The 17,549-nt window shown below is 45.5% G+C and overlaps 1 protein-coding gene across 5 annotated transcripts in view; it reads left to right on the forward strand.

Moving 5' to 3' along the window:
• LOC139266719 (solute carrier organic anion transporter family member 4C1-like) overlaps positions 1-16,302 on the forward strand; it is a 202,972-nt gene extending 186,670 nt beyond the window's left edge. For 4 of the 5 annotated variants that reach the window (XM_070884320.1, XM_070884329.1, XM_070884315.1 and 1 more), the window contains exons 13-14: positions 2,150-2,287; positions 13,932-16,302. In XM_070884320.1, the coding sequence (XP_070740421.1) occupies positions 2,150-2,287; positions 13,932-14,119 (326 nt within the window). In that variant the 3' untranslated portion in view covers positions 14,120-16,302. Of the gene's footprint in view, positions 1-1,005; positions 1,086-2,149; positions 2,288-13,931 lie in introns of those variants that run through there. The other variant, XM_070884337.1, reaches the window with a different exon arrangement.
• Positions 16,303-17,549: the final 1,247 nt, after the last annotated feature.

A 17,549-nucleotide genomic window follows, 5' to 3' on the forward strand; every position in this document is an offset into this window, starting at 1 on the left:
AGTGAGTAGAACTAACTGCTTAACACAATGGTCCCAAATTTCCTTGAATTGCTGTTGGACTGAGGCTCTAATTCCAGTGGGAATCCATGGAACTCACATTAAAGCGGCAAGGTCCCTGTTTCGGGTTGACCGTTACAAGGACGATGAATCAGGGAATGGAGCCTGAGTGCACTCCCTTTGTCATAACTTGCCATGTCCCCAGCTCAATTGGGACCTGGTGTAGGACTGAAAACCAATATGCTGAGAGAGATGAGGCATACTGACCTCAGATGGGCACAACGGGACCAAACCAGGGATACGGCCTGAGCTCATTAACACCGGCAATTTGTCTTTTAAAAAAAATCAGCTGGTTCTCTTCCACAGGCGGCTGAAGAGGTGCTCACTGGCTCTAGGTGGGGCCTGGGCAATGCCAGTCCTGTGATGGACAGGTGCTAGAGGTGTGCCTGTAGTGGCATGGGTACCTGCTGGCCCCATACAAATTTGGTGCTCTCCTCCTAGTCACGCAAGCTCTGGCAGTGCCAGAGGGCACTGATGGGTGAAAGCCCAGCGTAACCACTGGGATGGTGGTCCATGGATTTTCTGGGCCAGTTTGTACAATGTCAGTCTGTTTATACGATAGATGAATGTTGGACAGGGAGCAAATTGGTGCTGTTTTGGGTGAACATGTTCCAGTAGCTCTTGACTTTAGGATGAATTTCCTTGCAGACATACGAGATGCAATTCTCCTCTCTTCTGGCAATAAGAACCCTGCATGGAATGTTTATGGCAGTCTTAAATCAGTTTAAAGTGGGTATGAACAAAACTGACCACAATTTAGTTCAAATTGGTAACCGTACTTGGAATTTGAGAATAGCTGGCATTGGAAATAGGAAAATATCGCACAGATGGAGATGGCAGAGCTGTTTTGAGGCTGAGATTCATTGCTGGGACAGAGAAGAGAAAGATTTATTCTATCTGAGAGTGCTTAATGATGAAACTGGATGACAAAAGTGTTCCATTCTCCAGAATTGATCTCCTCACCTTGGCGAGCAGAAAGAAGTTTTTGAAAAAGTATTACAGAATATTGATTGGAGTCCATGCTAAAGCAAAAAAACAGGTGTGCGAGAAATCCAGGCTACCTCACTAGCCATTTTAAAAAAGTTTTCAACTTATATACTGTGACTCTGCAACAGTCACTGAAGTTACAGCCATGAAGATGTTCAGATGTTAAGAATAACTTTGTATGATATTAATATTAATTCTATACTGCTAAAATAAACTGTTAAAAACAAATTAAAATAAAAATTAAAAAGAAGCATTAATTTTCTGCCTTTCCCCATTCTCTCTTTCCTGTTTTTCTTTTACATCTATTTTCTTTAGCTTAATTTGACTTTTACTTTTTATATCTAATGTAATCTATCTGTTCTAACTTTTCCATTAAAATCATTTAAAAACCTTTTACTTCGCTCAATTCTTTCTCCTCTTGCCTGTCGCCCACTGTTTAGTTTGGAATGAGAGCAAATTCCAGATAAATTGTTTTATGACTGGATTCTAGCTTAAAAGGATTATTTGAAATACAAAAAAAACATATTAATGCTGCCACAGTATAGTGTGATAGTTTGAAAGTGTCAATGACAATAGATAATGGTATACCCGTACTGAAAAAGTAACTGTGCAAAACAGCGACATTGCAGCCAGAGCAATAAGCTCTTATGTTAAAAATATAGATAGCTACCCCAGTGGTGGCATGGAATTTTAAATGGGCCACACAACCCATTAAAGGGGCTGTGCAGCCCCCCAAAAATTAGAGAGAACATTGAGCTACCCCAATGGCTTAGTTGGTTAAGGCAGTGAATAGTTAAGCTGTACTGATTAGAAAGATCCAAGGTTTGATACCTGACCTATGATGAACTAAGTGATGTTAGCCAGGGTGGTCGTAGGTTTGCTCTAAAAGACTTTAGTGCCCTGGGTTAGAAAGCAGCTGGAAGTCCACATTCGTGGGCATCAGATGAGGACAGAACGGAGCTTAATTGTTTGGAAAACATCTATAGAAAGAACAGAGGGATTGTTACCATCTGAATAGATTGTTTTTGTTATCATACATACGTTTCATAAAACTTGACAACACTCCTATTACTGTTGTTTTAACTTTTCATTTATTGACTTACAGGCACTATTCCAGGACCAATTCTCTTTGGCACAGTGATTGATCTATCTTGTGTCCTTTGGAATGAAGATGATTGTGGCCATCGTGGTGCATGCTGGATATATGACAATGCAAAAATGGCTTACATGCTTACAGCCATTGGTAAGTGTTCCATTCAGTTTTTATTGAGCAGAAGGATATGAACAGATGTAAATGAATTCTAAACTTGAATACATAGACAAATTTCTTGATGGCTCATTGAGTTAAAAACTGAGAGCCATACATATTAGGAAGTACCCAAGCTAATTCCAGCCACGGGAGCAGTAGGGATTGCTATAGTTGGACTTGGAGGGATGCTCAAACCAGTGTACACTGGGTTACGGAGGAAAAAATGAACCTGACTACCATCCAGGGCCTCATGGTGAAAAGTATTATGTGCAGCAGATGAGGACAGGATGGGCTTACCTTTAAACATTCACTTTCAAGGGTGATACTTCAAGAATGGTAACATCACTGAGGTACTGGGCAACTGACAATACCTGGGAAATTGTCCCAGCATTACTCATTGCCTTTCAGAAAGTAAAGGGAGATAAGCTGGGAAAGGGCTATATATGTTAAAAAAAAACAGTGCAGAAATCACAGTCGCGAACCCGGCCGACATCCGCTCGCGGGGCGGAAATTAAAGGGGAGGTCGGGAGCATCGCGCCGCCATTTTTGTTTCCAGCCGACTCACCGGTTGGCTCCTTCTGTGTTTCTTTGGCGTGGTCCGGGCTGCCATCGTGCAGCCCGGCACTCTGTTTGAGTGAAGGGTTTCGGCCTCGGCACCACGCTGCCCTGGTGGCCTAGTGAAGGCCATCAGAGGCTGTGCAGAGTGTGCAGCAGCCCTTCCCTTTAATGGAAAGGGAAGGGGCATTGAAACGTGTCAGCGCTGACGAACACACACAAGTAGCGCCCCTGAACCCACCCCAATAGGAAGTAGAGCGCGCGACATTGCACTCTACTTCCCGTGAGGGGCGGTAACTGCAATTTCGTGGCCGGGGCGGGACTTACGTACCAGGTGCAGGAAGTCCCGCCCCGAGTCAGTTACTGCCCCCAAACGGGATGCTGGGGAATTTCACTCCCACAATTTATTATGTCCAAGTTTTGCTACTCTTTTGGAGACTGGATATTTGCCGGTTTAAAAACTCCTTCACCTCTGGAACATGGGTGAAAAAATTTGTGGCCGCCACAAGAGTTCCGGGTGTCACCGTGGCCACAGGGTAACAGCCACTGAAAATGGCCGAAGCACTATCAGGGAAAAATTCACATTGGGGGCTAAAGATTTTTAGCCCAATGCTAACTTACTGTATAACACCCTCCTGGTGGAGTTAGCGCAGGCGTCCAAGTCAAAGTTCCCGTCCTGAAGCAACGTTCCAGCTTCTAGTAACCTCTGGAAGCGAGGCAATAAAGTTTACTAGGCATTGTGGGAAATTAAAAGGGCAATGTATTAAAAGGGCAATGCCTTCAGGACTAATGAAGTGAAAAAATGTAGTTATTGCCTTTAAAAAAAAAACCTTAAAAGGAAGTCCCAAATGGCAGTCCAGCACTTAAAGCTGAATTCCTTCCGAACCTCAAAAAATGGGACAAGTACTGCAGCACTAGCACAAATGCCTCAGCAAGTCAGGGAAGGGGTACCCAGGGTCTGGCATGCATTACTCCAGCTTTGTGCAGGGGTCAACACTGCAAGAGAGGTCCTCTACTCAGGGGCCAGGTGGCACTCCAGAAAGAACGATGTGGGACCACATCACCGAGGCCGTCATTGGGGAGGTGGATGGGACTGGACAGGTTAGATGCAGGAAGAATGTTCCCGATGTTGGGGAAGTCCAGAACCAGGGAACATAGTCTAAGGATAAGGGGTAAACCATTTAGGACTGAGATGAGGAGAAACTTCTTCACCCAGAGAGTTGTTAACCTGTGGAATTCCCTGCCGCAGAGAGTTGTTGATGCCAGTTCATTGGATATATTCAAGAGGGAGTTGTTTATCGCCCTTACGGCTAAGGGGATCAAGGGGTATGGAGAGAAAGCAGGAAAGGGTACTGAGGTGAATGGTGAGCCATGATCTTATTGAATGGTGGTGTAGGCTCGAGGGGTTGAATGGCCTACTCCTGCACCTATTTTCTATGTTTCTATGTGTGAAGTGAAGTAAAGGTGGCCATGGTGAGGCCATCATAGTCAGGTGGTTGGATGCTGGAGGGGGGAGAAGGAAAGGTAAAGCCCTCTTTTAGACCCGTGGGAAGGTGACCACATATGCTCACTTTGTGAAGATATGAGCTTTGAAAACTAGTTTCACTTGTATGACCCACCAAACACTTGTTTGATAGTCAACAGAGATGGCTAGGTTGTTGCAATGTGAGCTAATGTAAATAGTTGCATTTGGATGAATGATGCAACAATTTTTTGGTATTCGCCAGGGATGGCTACTGTTATGTATTGAATAAAGAGTCTGACCAGATGCTATAAGCTCAAAGTAGTGTGTGACCGTAGTCCTTTATTGCAGGTCTCCAGAGTGCTTCTTCAGCCTGTGAGGCCTCCTTATGTATCTGTGCTCCCAAGGGATTCTGGTGGTTAAACTTTGTATTTATACCTTTACATATATAACAACACTCCCCGCGCCCCCAAAGTCAACAATGTAACTATTTGCAATGTGAGTCGATCCTTTCCCTGGTTGATCGTCTCGGTGCAAATACTGGTTTTGGTGAGTCGTTTGTTGGGCTCTCGTTGGGCTGCTGGGTGTGGTGAGTCCTGCTGGGCTGCTGCAGGTGATGGGTTCTGCTTCGTGGTCAGCCGCTGAGTCGGTTGCCTCTTTTGTTTGTTGGGGGGTCAAAAAAGGTAGTGTCTGTTGTGGGTTGTTCTGGATAGTCCATGAATCTTAGTTTGGTTTGGTCCAAGTGTTTCCTGCAGGTGAGTCCATTTGAAAGTTTGACCTGAAACACCCTACACCCGTCTTAGGCCACGACAGTGCCGGGAAGCCACTTGGGACCTTGTCCATAGTTTAACACAAATACAGGATCATTAATCTCAATTTCGTGTGACTCATTTGCGCGATCATGATACGTATTCTGTTGAAGCCACCTGCTCTCTACCTGTTCGTGTAGATCAGGGTGAACGAACAAAAGTCTTGTCTTTAGTGCCCTTTTCATGAGCAGTTCAGCAGGGGGAACCCCAGTGAGTGAGTGAGGTCTTGTGCAGTAACTAAGCAGAACTTGGGGTAGGCGAGTCTGCAGTGAGCCTTCAGTTACCCTATTCAAGCTCTGCTTGATTGTTTGCACTGCTCGCTCTGCCTGACCACTGGACGCTAGTTTGAACAGGGGTGAAGTGACATGTTTGATCCCCTTGCGGGTCATGAGCTCTTTGAACTCTGCGCTGGTGAAGCACGGCCCATTGTCACTTACAAGGACATCAGGCAGGCCGTGCGTGGCAAACATGGCCCGCAGGCTTTCAATGGTGGCAGCGGATGTGCTAGCCGACATTATCTCACATTCAATCCATTTGGAATATGCATCTACAACCACAAGGAACATTTTTCCCAAGAATGGACCTGCGTAGTCGACATGAACCCTAGACCACGGTTTTGAGGGCCAGGGCCATAAACTTAGTGGCGCCTCCCTGGGTGCATTGTTTAACTGGGAACATGTGGTACATTTGTGCACGCAGGACTCTAAGTCTGCATCGATACCGGGCCACCATACATGGGATCTGGCTATCGCTTTCATCATTACAATGCCTGGGTGGGTACTGTGGAGATCACTGATGAAAGTGTCCCTGCCCTTTTTTGGCACCACTACCCAATTACCCCACAGGAGGCAGTCTGCCTGTTTGGACATTTCATCTCTGCGCTGCTGGTGCGGCTTTATTTCTTCCTGCATCTCTAACAGGACACTAGACCAACTCCCGTGGAGCACACAGTTTTTTTTACTAAGGACACTAAGGGGTCCTGGCTAGTCCAGGTTCTAATCTGTCGGGCGGTAACAGGTGATTGCTCACTTTTGAATGCTTCCATTACCATAACTAAGTCTGCGGGCTGCACCATCTCCCCCCCTGTGGTGGGCAATGGCAGCCTATTGAGAGCGTCGGCACAGTTTTCTGTGTCTGGCCTGTGGCGGATGGCGTAGTTGTATGCGGACAATGTGAGCGCCCATCTCTGGATGCAGGCCGCTGCATTCGTGTTTATCCCCTTACTTTCAGAGAGGAGGGATGTAAGTGGCTTATGGTCGGTTTCCAATTCAAATTTGAGTTCAAACTGATATTGATGCATTTTCTTTATCCCATAAACACACGCTAACACTTCTTTTTCGATCATGCTGTAGGCCCTCTCAGCCTTAGACAGACTTCTGGATGCATAAGCAACTGGTTGCAATTTCCCAGATTCATTAGCTTGTTGCAAAACACACCCGACACCATATGACGACGCATCACATGCTAGTACCAAACGCTTACATGGATCATACAACACGAGGAATTTGTTTGAGCATAACAATTTCCTAGCTTTTACAAAGGCATTTACTTGGCATTTACCCCATACCCATTAATCTCCTTTACGCAATAAAGAGTGCAGTGGTTCTAACAATGTGCTTCGGCCCGGTAAAAAGTTACCAAAGTAGTTCAGGAGTCCAAGAAATGACCGCAGCTCCGTCATGTTCTGTGGTCTCGGTGCGTTCTTGATTGCCAAATGAGTGGGCAAAAGTTTGGCAGATGAAGTATAATGTTGGAAAGTGTGAGGTCATGCACTTTGGCAGAAAAAAATCAAAGAGCAAGTTATTATTTAAATGGAGAAAGATTGCAAAGTGCTGCAGTAAAGCAGGACCTGGGGGTACTTGTGCATGAAACACAAAAGGATAGTATGCAGGTACAGCGAGTGATCAGAAAGACCAATGGTATCTTGGCCTTTATTGCAAAGGGGATGAGGTATAAAAGCAGGGAAGTCTTGCTACAGCTATTCAGGATATTGGTGAGGCCACACCTGGAATACTGCAGTTTTGGTTTCCATATTTATGAAAGGATATACTTGCTTTGGAGGCAATTCAGAGAAGGTTCACTAGGTTGATTCCGGAGATGAGGGGTTGACTTATGAGGAAAGGTTGAGTAGGTTGGGCCTCTGCTCATTGGAATTCAGAAGAATGGGAGGTGATCTTATCGAAACGTATAAGATTATGAGGGGGCTTGACAAGGTGGATGCAGAGAGGATGTTTCCACTGATGGGAGAGACTAGAACTAGAGAGCATGATCTTAGAATAAGGGGCCGTCCATTTAAAACAGAAATTAGGAGAAATTTCTTCTCTCAGAAGGTTGTAAATCTGTGGAATTCGCTGCCTCAGAGAGCTGTGGAAGCTGGGATATTGAATAAATGTAAGACATTTCTTAAACAATAAGGGGATAAGGGGTTATGGGGAGCAGGCGGGGAAGTGGAGCTGAGTCCATGATCAGATCAGCCATGATCTTATTGAATGGCGGAGCAGGCTCGAAGGGCCATATGGCCTACTCCTGTTCCTATTTCTTATGTTCTTATATACGCCTCCGTCTTTGAATCGGTGGGCCTGATGCCACCCGCCGCGATTCTTCTCCCCAGAAACTCCACTTCAAGCACCAGGAAAATGCACTTCGAGCGTTTTAACCTGAGCCCCATACGATTAAGCTGACTAAGAACCTCCTCGAGGTTCTGCAGATGCTCGATGGTGTCCCGGCCTGTAACCAAGATGTTATCCTGGAAGACCACGGTGCACGACTTCAGCAAGCTTTCCATGTTCCTCTGGAATATCGCCGCGGCTGATCGAATCCCAAACGGGCATCTGTTGTAAATGAAGAGACCTTTGTGCGTGTTGATGCAGGTGAGGCCCTTCGATGATTCCTCCAGCTCCTGCGTCATGTAGGCCGAGGTCAAGTCCAGTTTTGTGAACGTTTTTCCTCCCGCCAGCGTCGCAAATAGGTCGTCTGCCTTTGGTAGCGGGTATTGATCCTGCAGGGAGAAACAATTGATAGTTACTTTGTAATCGCCACAGATTCTGACGGTGCCGTCTTCCTTGAGGACTGGAACAATTGGACTGGCCCACTCGTTGAATTCGAACAGCGAAATGACGCCCTCTCGTTGCAGCTGGTCCAGCTTGATCTCCATCCTCTCTATCATCATGTATGGTACCACTCTCGCCTTGTGATGGATGGGTCGTGCCGTGCCCCCAGAATCAAATGGATCTGCACTTTTGCTCCTTGGAACTTCCCGATGCTTGGTTCGAACAGCGAGGGAAACTTGTTTAAGCCCTGGGCATATGAAGTGTCGTCGACGGACGAGAGCGCTCGGACGTCATCGCAGTTCCAGCGTATCTTTCCCAGCCAGTTCCTGCTCAACAGCATGGGGCCATTGCCCGGTACCACCCAGAGTGGTAATTTGTGCACCGCTCCATTGTAGGAGACCTTTACAGTAGCACTGCGAATTATGGGAATCCGTTCCTTTGTATATGTTCTTAGTTTAGTACGCATTGGAGTCAGGACTGACCTTGAGGCCTTGCTGCACCACAGTTTATCGAAAGTCTTTTTGCTCATTATGGACTGGCTCGCGCCTATGTCCGGCTCCATTGACACCAGGAGTCCTTTTAATTCAACCTTCAGCATTATCGGGGGACACTTTGTGGAAATGTGTGCACCCTATATACCTCTGCCTCCTCGACCTGAGGCTCTGGTTTGTCGTGATCCACCGTGGATCTGTCCTCCTCTGCAACATGGTGGTTTGCAGGATTAGCAGTGTTTGCAGCTCGCCTGCACATACGTTAGAGATGTCCCATTGTTCCACAACCCTTGCAAACGTATCCTTTGAAGCGGCATGAATGGAAACGATGATCACCCCCGCAGCGCCAACAAGGTGTTAATGGCCTTGCATTCACCACCCTTGATGGTGGACTCTGAGACATCTGTGGACGTGCAGCTGCAGGCATGTGAGCCCTGCCCTGTACGTTACGATTCAAAAACAACATTACTTTGTTCACAGTACTTGCAACAGCACTCGTGTGCTGAGAGATTTGTTTGGTATTGTCACTGGTGGCGATAAACACCTGGGCTATCGCTATGGCTTTACTCAAGGTTGGTGTCTCTACAGCCAAAAGTTTTTGAAGTATTACTTCATGGCCAGTGCCAAGTACAAAGAAGTCCCTGAGCATGTGCTCCAAGTGTCCTTTAAATTCGCAATGTCCTGCAAGGTGCCTTAGCTCGGCGATGTAGCTCGCCACTTCCTGGCCTTCAGACCTCTTGTACGTGTAGAACCGGTACCTCACCATCAGAATGCTTTCCTTCGAGTTTAGATGCTCCCAGACCAGTGTGCACAACTCATCATCCGACTTCTCTGTGGGTTTCACTGGAGCAAGCAGATTTTTCATGAGGCCGTACGTTGGTACCCCGCAGACGGTGAGGAGAATCGCCCTTCGTTTGGCAGCATTCGCTTCTCCTTCCAGCTCGTTGGCCACGAAGTATTGGTCGAGTCGCTCCATGCAGATTTCCCAATCATCTCTCTCCGAAAATTACTCCAGGATGCACACGGTTCTCTGCATTGTTGTGGTGGGGTTCGACATCTGTATCTCATCGCCAATTGTTATGTATTGAATAAAGAGTCTGACCAGATACTGTAAGCTGTATCTGTAGTGTGTGACTGTAGTCCTTTATTGCAGGTCTCCAGAGTGCCTCTCCTGTGAGGCCTCCTTATGTACCTGTGTTCCCAAGGGATTGTGGGATCACTTGGGACTCCAGGGGATGAGCCCTCTGGTGGTTAAACATTGTAGTTACAGATTTACATATATAACAGCTACCTTGTTACAAAGTGAACTGATGGCAATAGTAAGACTTGGATGCCTAAGAGAATGTTTGAAGAGGTTTTGTGGGTATGTTGATGTGTTGGGATGAAGTTGTTATCTTGTGCTTGTTTTCAGCACACATGAGTTATGTTTGCAATAAACCAAGTTCGGATTGTTCACATGATGATGCAGTGATTATTAGAGACGGAGGGCTGCAGGGTGTGTAGCGATGTGTTGAGTTGATGACCAGGTGTATAGGCTGGCCATTTGGCATGACAAGAGTCATTCATTGGAATCGATGAGCGATGAGTCTCTGATGAGAAGTCCTTCCAGCCGCAGCAGTGTCATGCTGCCTCCTCCTTGGCTGAGGCTCCTCCTCTTCCTCCTCATCGTTGTCTTCCTCCTGAGATGGATCATCCATTCCTGGTGGTAATGGCTGGCGCCTCATAATGGCCAGGTTGTGCAGCATGCAGCACACAATGGTGAATATGGAGACTCTATCAGGTGAGTACTGGTCAAGGCAGTGGAAACGCTGCTTCAGAACCCCGATAGTTTGCTTGATAATGGCCCAGGTTGTGGTATGGCTGGTGTTGTAGTGCTACTCGGCAGGGATAGTGAGATTGCGGAGGGATGTCGACAGGGGTAGTGGGATTGTGGAGGGGTGTCATCAACCAGGGGGCCACACCATATCCTTTGTTGCCCAGGAGCCAGCCACGGCCTTCACGCGGTGACTTGAAGAGTCGTGGCACAGTGGTCTCCCGCAGGATGAAGGTATCGTGGCAGCTTCCAGGATATCGTGCATTGACATCGCGGATCATCTGCCTGTGATCGCAGACCAGCTGTACGTTGAGGGAGTGGAATCCCTTACGATTCCGAAAGATATCTCCATTGTTGGGCAGGACCCTCAATGTGACATGCGTACAATCAATGGCTCCTTGAACCCTGTGGAAGCCCGCAATCCTGGCAAAGCTACGGATGCGCTCATCCTGGTCTTCCCTTGACATGCTAGATTTGATGTAATCCATTCGTTTGCCATCGAGAGCATCGGTCACCTGGCAAATGCAGCAATGTACACAAACTGCGAGATGTTGCATACATCGCCTATAGGAGACTGGAAGTAGCCGGTAGCATTGAGGTTCAGTGCCACTGTCACTTTCACTGCCACTGACAGCGAGGTCCTGGTGCCAGTGTCACCTGCCCAGTATGTCTGCAGAAGGTTGCAAAGCCCCGTGACCACCTCCTTGTGGAACCTCAGCCTTCTTAAGCACTGCTCCTCAGACATCTCAAGATGAGAGTAATGCGTACGGTAAACCCTGTGTATGCACGGTCTCCTGCCCTGTGTCTGAGGTGTCTCCTCTGGGGAGGAGCCACATTTAGCCTTTCAAGTCGGCGCCATAGGACAATGTAATGTGCGACCACTGCCCCCATCACTTGGCAGAGATCACAGCGAAATGTAACTTTCAAATGTTCCCGGTATGGAATCCAAGAATGTCTCTGAGATACTAGTAGTCAATCTGACGAGTCAACAGCAGTACGACGCCAACACCCTACTCCCTGTGCGAGCATTAAACGCAGCACTGACCAAGACCTCTGAGCCCTGGCTGCAACTCCCTTTAAATAACGCCCCGGATTAGTTTGCCCGCCTTGTGCAGTCCAACTTTTTCAGGCATCATTGACGCCAGCCGACCGGTGAGGTGGCAAAAGTGAATGTGGCGAGAAGGGTGCCAATGAGGCATTGCACGTGTACTGAGGTCATGATTTCCACGCCATTAGCCGTCGGGACATAATGTTTTACCTCCTTTAAAAAATGACCATCGAATTTCATGTCAGGCATGAACAGCACCCAGCGCCACTCCCAACCGCCTAACTCTCAGTTAACACCTAACACCGGCATTATCAGCAAGCATGAGCAACCGAATTTCGACCCTAGATACTCATGGCAGACTGTCTACCTTTGATGCCTGCTCAATGTACACAGTGTTATATGGATGTATGTAGCCATGGACACGCACATGATTCACACCCAGAACCCACTGGAACCTCCACTGCATCATCGAACCATCCAAACTGGTAACCACTACCCAACGTTGTGGCAAAAGGACTTGGGGGTTAACAGGGAGAGAATCAAGCTAAAGCACAGCCAAGGTGCAAGGGCTACTGGCACTTAAGTCTGGGGAGAGCTAAGCCAGAGCACATAGTGCAAAGGTAATTGGCACAAAGGACTTGGGGGAGAGTGATGTTATATATGCAGTCACTGCATTGGAAGGGAAGAAGACCTCCGAGTTGTCACAGCACGCAAGGAGGTCCTCTTCCCTTCCAATGGGTGGAAGAGACCTCCCCAGGAGACCAACACAGCCTGGTTGCACATTGCATAGGAGGACACAAACAGGGATGTTGTCAGGAGGCTCAGGCTGCAAACCTTTCAATGATCTCAGTGGATCACAATGTTACTGCAAAGCCACACTCAACCTCATCCTGCTGTGCCACTCATCACATCCCCATCACTCTGACTTCCCTACCCTACTCCTGCTCATCCTTACTCACACCAACTTACCTTGAACCTCCACCCATCCTTATGGAGGGAGTCATAGGCGAACTTGGGTGTAGCCGTGCACCTCTGTGCAGTGCTTTTCAATGTTTGCAGCACCTCAATGCTGCAGAACACTGACAGCACAACTGTCAAGTAATTTGGACATGGTCCCTTTAAGGAAACTGGCTGATGACGTGTCATCAAGTGACATCATCAGACCGCTTCCTTCAATTGGCCGGGAAATGTGCTGGGGGGGCTTAACAAGCCCGATCAGCGTAAAATCATTTCTACACAGCAGGCTGGAGCCAGCAGCGGAGTCAGGACCCAGCACCAACCCCGGCCACACCAGACCCGCTGAGGTAGGCGAAATCGCGTTCTTACTGTTGTAATGTAGGAATCATGGCAGCCAATTTGTACACAGCAAGCTCTCACAAACAGCAATGCGATAATAACCAGATAATTAGTGATGTTAATTGAGGGATAACTATTGACCAGGAAAGTGGGGATAACTCCCCTGCTCTTCTTCGAAATAATACAATGGGATCTTTTACATTCATTTCAGAGAGTAGATGGTCCTCGGTTTTAACATACTATCCGAAAGATGCCACCTCCAACAGTGCAGCAGTCCCTCAGGACTGGACTGGAGTGTGAGCCTAGCTTTTTGTGCTAAAGTCTCTGGAGTGAGACTTGCACCCACAACCTTCTGACTCAGAGGCATGTAGAATTATAGCATCCTAGAAATGTACAGCACAGAAGGGGGCCATTTGGCCCATGGTGTCTGTGCTGGATGAAAAAGAGCTCTCCAGCCTAATCCCACTTTCCAGCTCTTGGTCCATAGCCTTGAAGGTTACGGCACTTCAGATGCAGATCCAAGTACTTTTTAAAAGTGATGAGGGTTTCTGCCACTACCATCCTTTCAAGCAGTGAATTCCAGACCCCCACCACCCTCTAGGTAAAAAAAAGTTCTCCTCAACTCCACTCTAATCCTTCTAAACATTACTTTAAATCTATGCCCCCTGGTTATTGACCTCTCTACTAAGTGTGCTACCAACTGAGCCATGGCTGACACTGAGAGGTGTTCAAAATTATGAAGGGTTTTGATAGAGTAAATAAGGAGAAACTGTTTCCACTAGCAGGGGGGTCAGTAACCAGAGCACACAGATTTAAGATAATTGGCAAAAGAACCAGAGGCGGGGATGAGAAGAATTATTTTTTAGGTCACTAGTTGTTATGATCTGGAATGCAGTGCCTGAAAGGGTGGTGGAAATAGATTCAGTAGTAAATTTCAAAAGGGAATTGGATAACTACTTGAAAATGATAAATTTGCAAGGCTATGGGGAAAGAGCAGGGGAGTGGATCTAATTGGATAGCTCTTTTAAAGAACCGCATGATGAGCTAAATGGCATTCGTCTCTGCTGTATTATTCTATGTCAACATAACCTAAATCTGCATGTTTTGTTTCTAGGTACATCTTGCAAACTGATCTCCTTCCTCGCAACTATTGCAGCTTATTTTCAATATAGGCCTCCACAGGTTGCTGAAGTTACAGAACAGATAGCTAATGGACCAAGTAGTCTGTGGGGATTCAATAACGAGGACCAGGACCAGGATTTAACTGTGACTGATAGGGAAAATGTGCATACTGCCCATTAGGTCTGTGCAATAATGAACATATAACAACATACTGAGGGACAAAAAATTAATTTTCTATATTTTTCTTTCTTGAATATAACACGATTTCACATTTCTCTCTTGGATGGCATATACATGAAAATGTATGTCTTTCATTATATTGATTTTGGTGTGAATTTGGTCAATTGTTCGAATCTGATTTGGGGGGCCATCTTGTTTTTTTAAACCTTGTCCACGTTCTAATTTTACTGGTGGAAATTGGGTTTAAAAAAAGCATGTGAAATGCACAAATTGCTATTGTAGGTACTGGACATGCTCTGTGACTATGTACAGAGCAGTCCCCCTAATGTTTCATGTGTGAAATAGGTGGTATTTAGCTTCTATATGGGCATCCTCCAAAAATAGTCATGAATAAAATATATATGGTAAATAAATTGCCACATGGAATACACCTTGGCGTCCTTCAACAAATTAAGAGTATAGTACTATAGAAGTTGCATTTATAATAAATTTAATTGCTCACATTGCATTTCTGCTTCAAATATGACTTTTAAATCAGCTCTGACCCTAATTTTCTCTTAAAGCCCACTTTAATACATATTAATTAATTGTCTCCTATAGCCTACATACTTTTATAACCCAAGCTTGGCAACACCTAATCACTACTAATACAAAAGCAAAATACTGTGGATGCTGGAATCTGAAATAAAAACAGAAAGTGCTGGAAATCTCAGCGGGTCAGGCAGCATCTGTGGAGAGAAAAACAGAGTTAACCTTTCGGACGAAGGGTTGTTAACCCGAAACATTAACTCTGCTTTTCTCTCCACAGATGCTGCCTGACCCACTGAGATTTCCAGCATTTTCTGATTCTGTACCTATTTACCACTTTTTGGTTTACCTTACTAATATTCTTTTCAAAGTATGTGGTGCCTTGCACTGAGTGCTGTGCCCTTTCACATTGCTGCCTTGGTAATCATTTTTGTTAATTGGCCAAACACCAAAGAAGTCCCAGATTTGAATCTTAAACTGTGCTCAACTGATCTGTGCTAGGGCATGGCAGGAGTGTTACACTCGGCATCAAGATCCCTGGGCTGGGGATAGGGAGGGAAGAGAAATTGTCCCAATTCTGACCACTATCTTGTCAGCCAGTGTGCATGTGTGGCTGTTTGTGGAGAAGTTTTCCAAACTCATCTGTATGCTCACACATGGAGAATGGCAAGTTGGATAAGGTACTGGGGAGCCACCAGTACACCTGGAGCTGTAACTGGCATGAGATACATCCTTCACAAGAAGATGGGAGAGAGATTTAGAAAATAAAAGGGAAAAGTGTTGGATGCTGCAGCAAGTTAGAATCCCAATGAGCACTGCCAGAGTGCTGAGTTGCAGGTTTAATTTGCCCATAATACTGAATATGAGATCCCAAGCAAGTCGCTTGTGGCGAGGTACTGAACATTGGTCAAGCAATTTAACCTGGAAGGGAGACAAAATTGGAGGAAAAGTTGTCCCTTGTTTTCTCTCCCTCACCTTCAAATAGCCAATTGAGAGTAGTATTATTGGAAGACCTGGGAGTGAATCAGCTGCCCAGACTCTCATTTACAGTTAGCACAGAAGTGGCAAGACCACAAGAATACAAGGGAGTACGCCCCAAAATAATATTAAACATGAGGATTGTTCACCGTTAGGAACCTCCTTTAACTGGGAGGGGTAGTTTGTTTCATTCTGTGGAGTGTGAATAGAGTCCAGTACCAATCCAGAAGCACTTAATAGAAGGCATACTTGTACTAGGCCAAGATGATCACTGCAGTTATTTTCTGCTACACAAAATGTGAGAAATCACTGCAACCATCAAAAGTGTAGACGTCAGATTGTGAAGTCAGGAATATTACTTTTAGGTTCCTGAATTGCCCATGTTAAACCTCTCCACAGCATAACCTATTTATGCCAACTAATTAAAATAATAAGGAATGTCCTAGTCACAACAACAATTACTTTTATGCAGAAAATCAATCTGAATATTCTAAGCAAAATCTTTGAAAAGCAGCTAGATCTGAGTGTGCCATCGTTGATTATTTCTGTTTTCACTTCTGTGTATTCTTGAATTTTTAAAAAACGAGAGCATGGACGTATTTGTAAATAGAACTATTCGGGTAAAATGTAAATTAAAGACTTTTGAACTGCTCTCAATTGCTATTTTGGTGAAAGATTTGACAAACCAAATGTTTAAATGGTTTTTGTAATTTGATCATTTTAAGCAATAAAGTTTATTGGATTACTAGCACTTTGGAGTATTTTTGTGTGTGTACATTAAGCAAAAGATAGTTTTAATAACCAGTGTGAGAAATAGCTGACACAGTTAAAACAGAGTCGATGTGGAGTCCACACCAAAAAATTACTATTCAGTGAACAAAATCTGCATTCATAAATGGCGCTACCTTGATAACATTGTCACCCATCTCTAAATCAGAAAATTGTAGGTTTAAAGCCTCACTCCAGGATTTAGGTACATAATCTAGGCTGGCTTCAATGCAGTAATATATTGTTAAATTGGCTGTTATGTATGTCGACAAGGCTTCAACCGAATGATTAATTAGCTGTGATGCGCTTTGGTACATTCATTGTGCAGAGTCTCAGCCACCTGGAGCACCTTTGTGAAATTACATGTGGACCCCCACAATTGTCTCGATGCATCTTAAAATAGAAAATTAAGGTAGTCTGTTATGTACTGTTGGCTGGAAGGCATTGTGCCAGGAAAATGAATTTGTAAAATTAACCCTTCTATTCTTTGTACTTATTGTTATCTAATGTTATCTCTGATTTTTTCCCCCCTATTGCTACACCTTGCCTGAAGGTGCTGGGCTGTGGTTCCATAGGTGGCAGCAGTCCACAGTACCTTATCCAAGAGAAGGGAGAGCTGTTCTTTAAGTGTAAGCTTCAAAAGTGAGTAGCAGAATGCAGGAGTGTAAACTGTGCCGGGTTTTTCTCTTCCTTCCAACACGATTGTTACAATCCCACCACTGCCCCAGTTGAAATCAGAAAGCTCTACACAGACATAGGTTAAGCCTGGGACCTTCTAGGTCTGTGTAGTTTAGCACTACACCATGCAACGTACTTTCCCACTGGAGGAATTTAGGGTGAGTATACTATGCTTATGCTATTATCAAATGGATTGGAGCAGCAAAATTAATTTCCCCATACATTTATTGGCATCTTTCCATCTTTAGCCCCCTGCCTCATTCCACAATCCATTTCTTGGTTAGATTGATGTCATGGGACCTTTCTCTCCTTCACTGGCTGCTGGCAGATGAGTCAGTTTAGTCCTCACTCCTTACTTGTAAGAATATAAGAAAGCATAGAATGGGAACAAGACATTTGGGCTGGATTTTCGCTATGTTACTGCTTCTGGGGTACGGAGGTGAATGATCAGTTATGATCTTATTGAATAGTGGTGCAG

Source organism: Pristiophorus japonicus, chromosome 1 (genome assembly GCF_044704955.1).
Source record: "Pristiophorus japonicus isolate sPriJap1 chromosome 1, sPriJap1.hap1, whole genome shotgun sequence".
In the NCBI taxonomy this organism is placed as follows: domain Eukaryota; kingdom Metazoa; phylum Chordata; class Chondrichthyes; family Pristiophoridae; genus Pristiophorus; species Pristiophorus japonicus.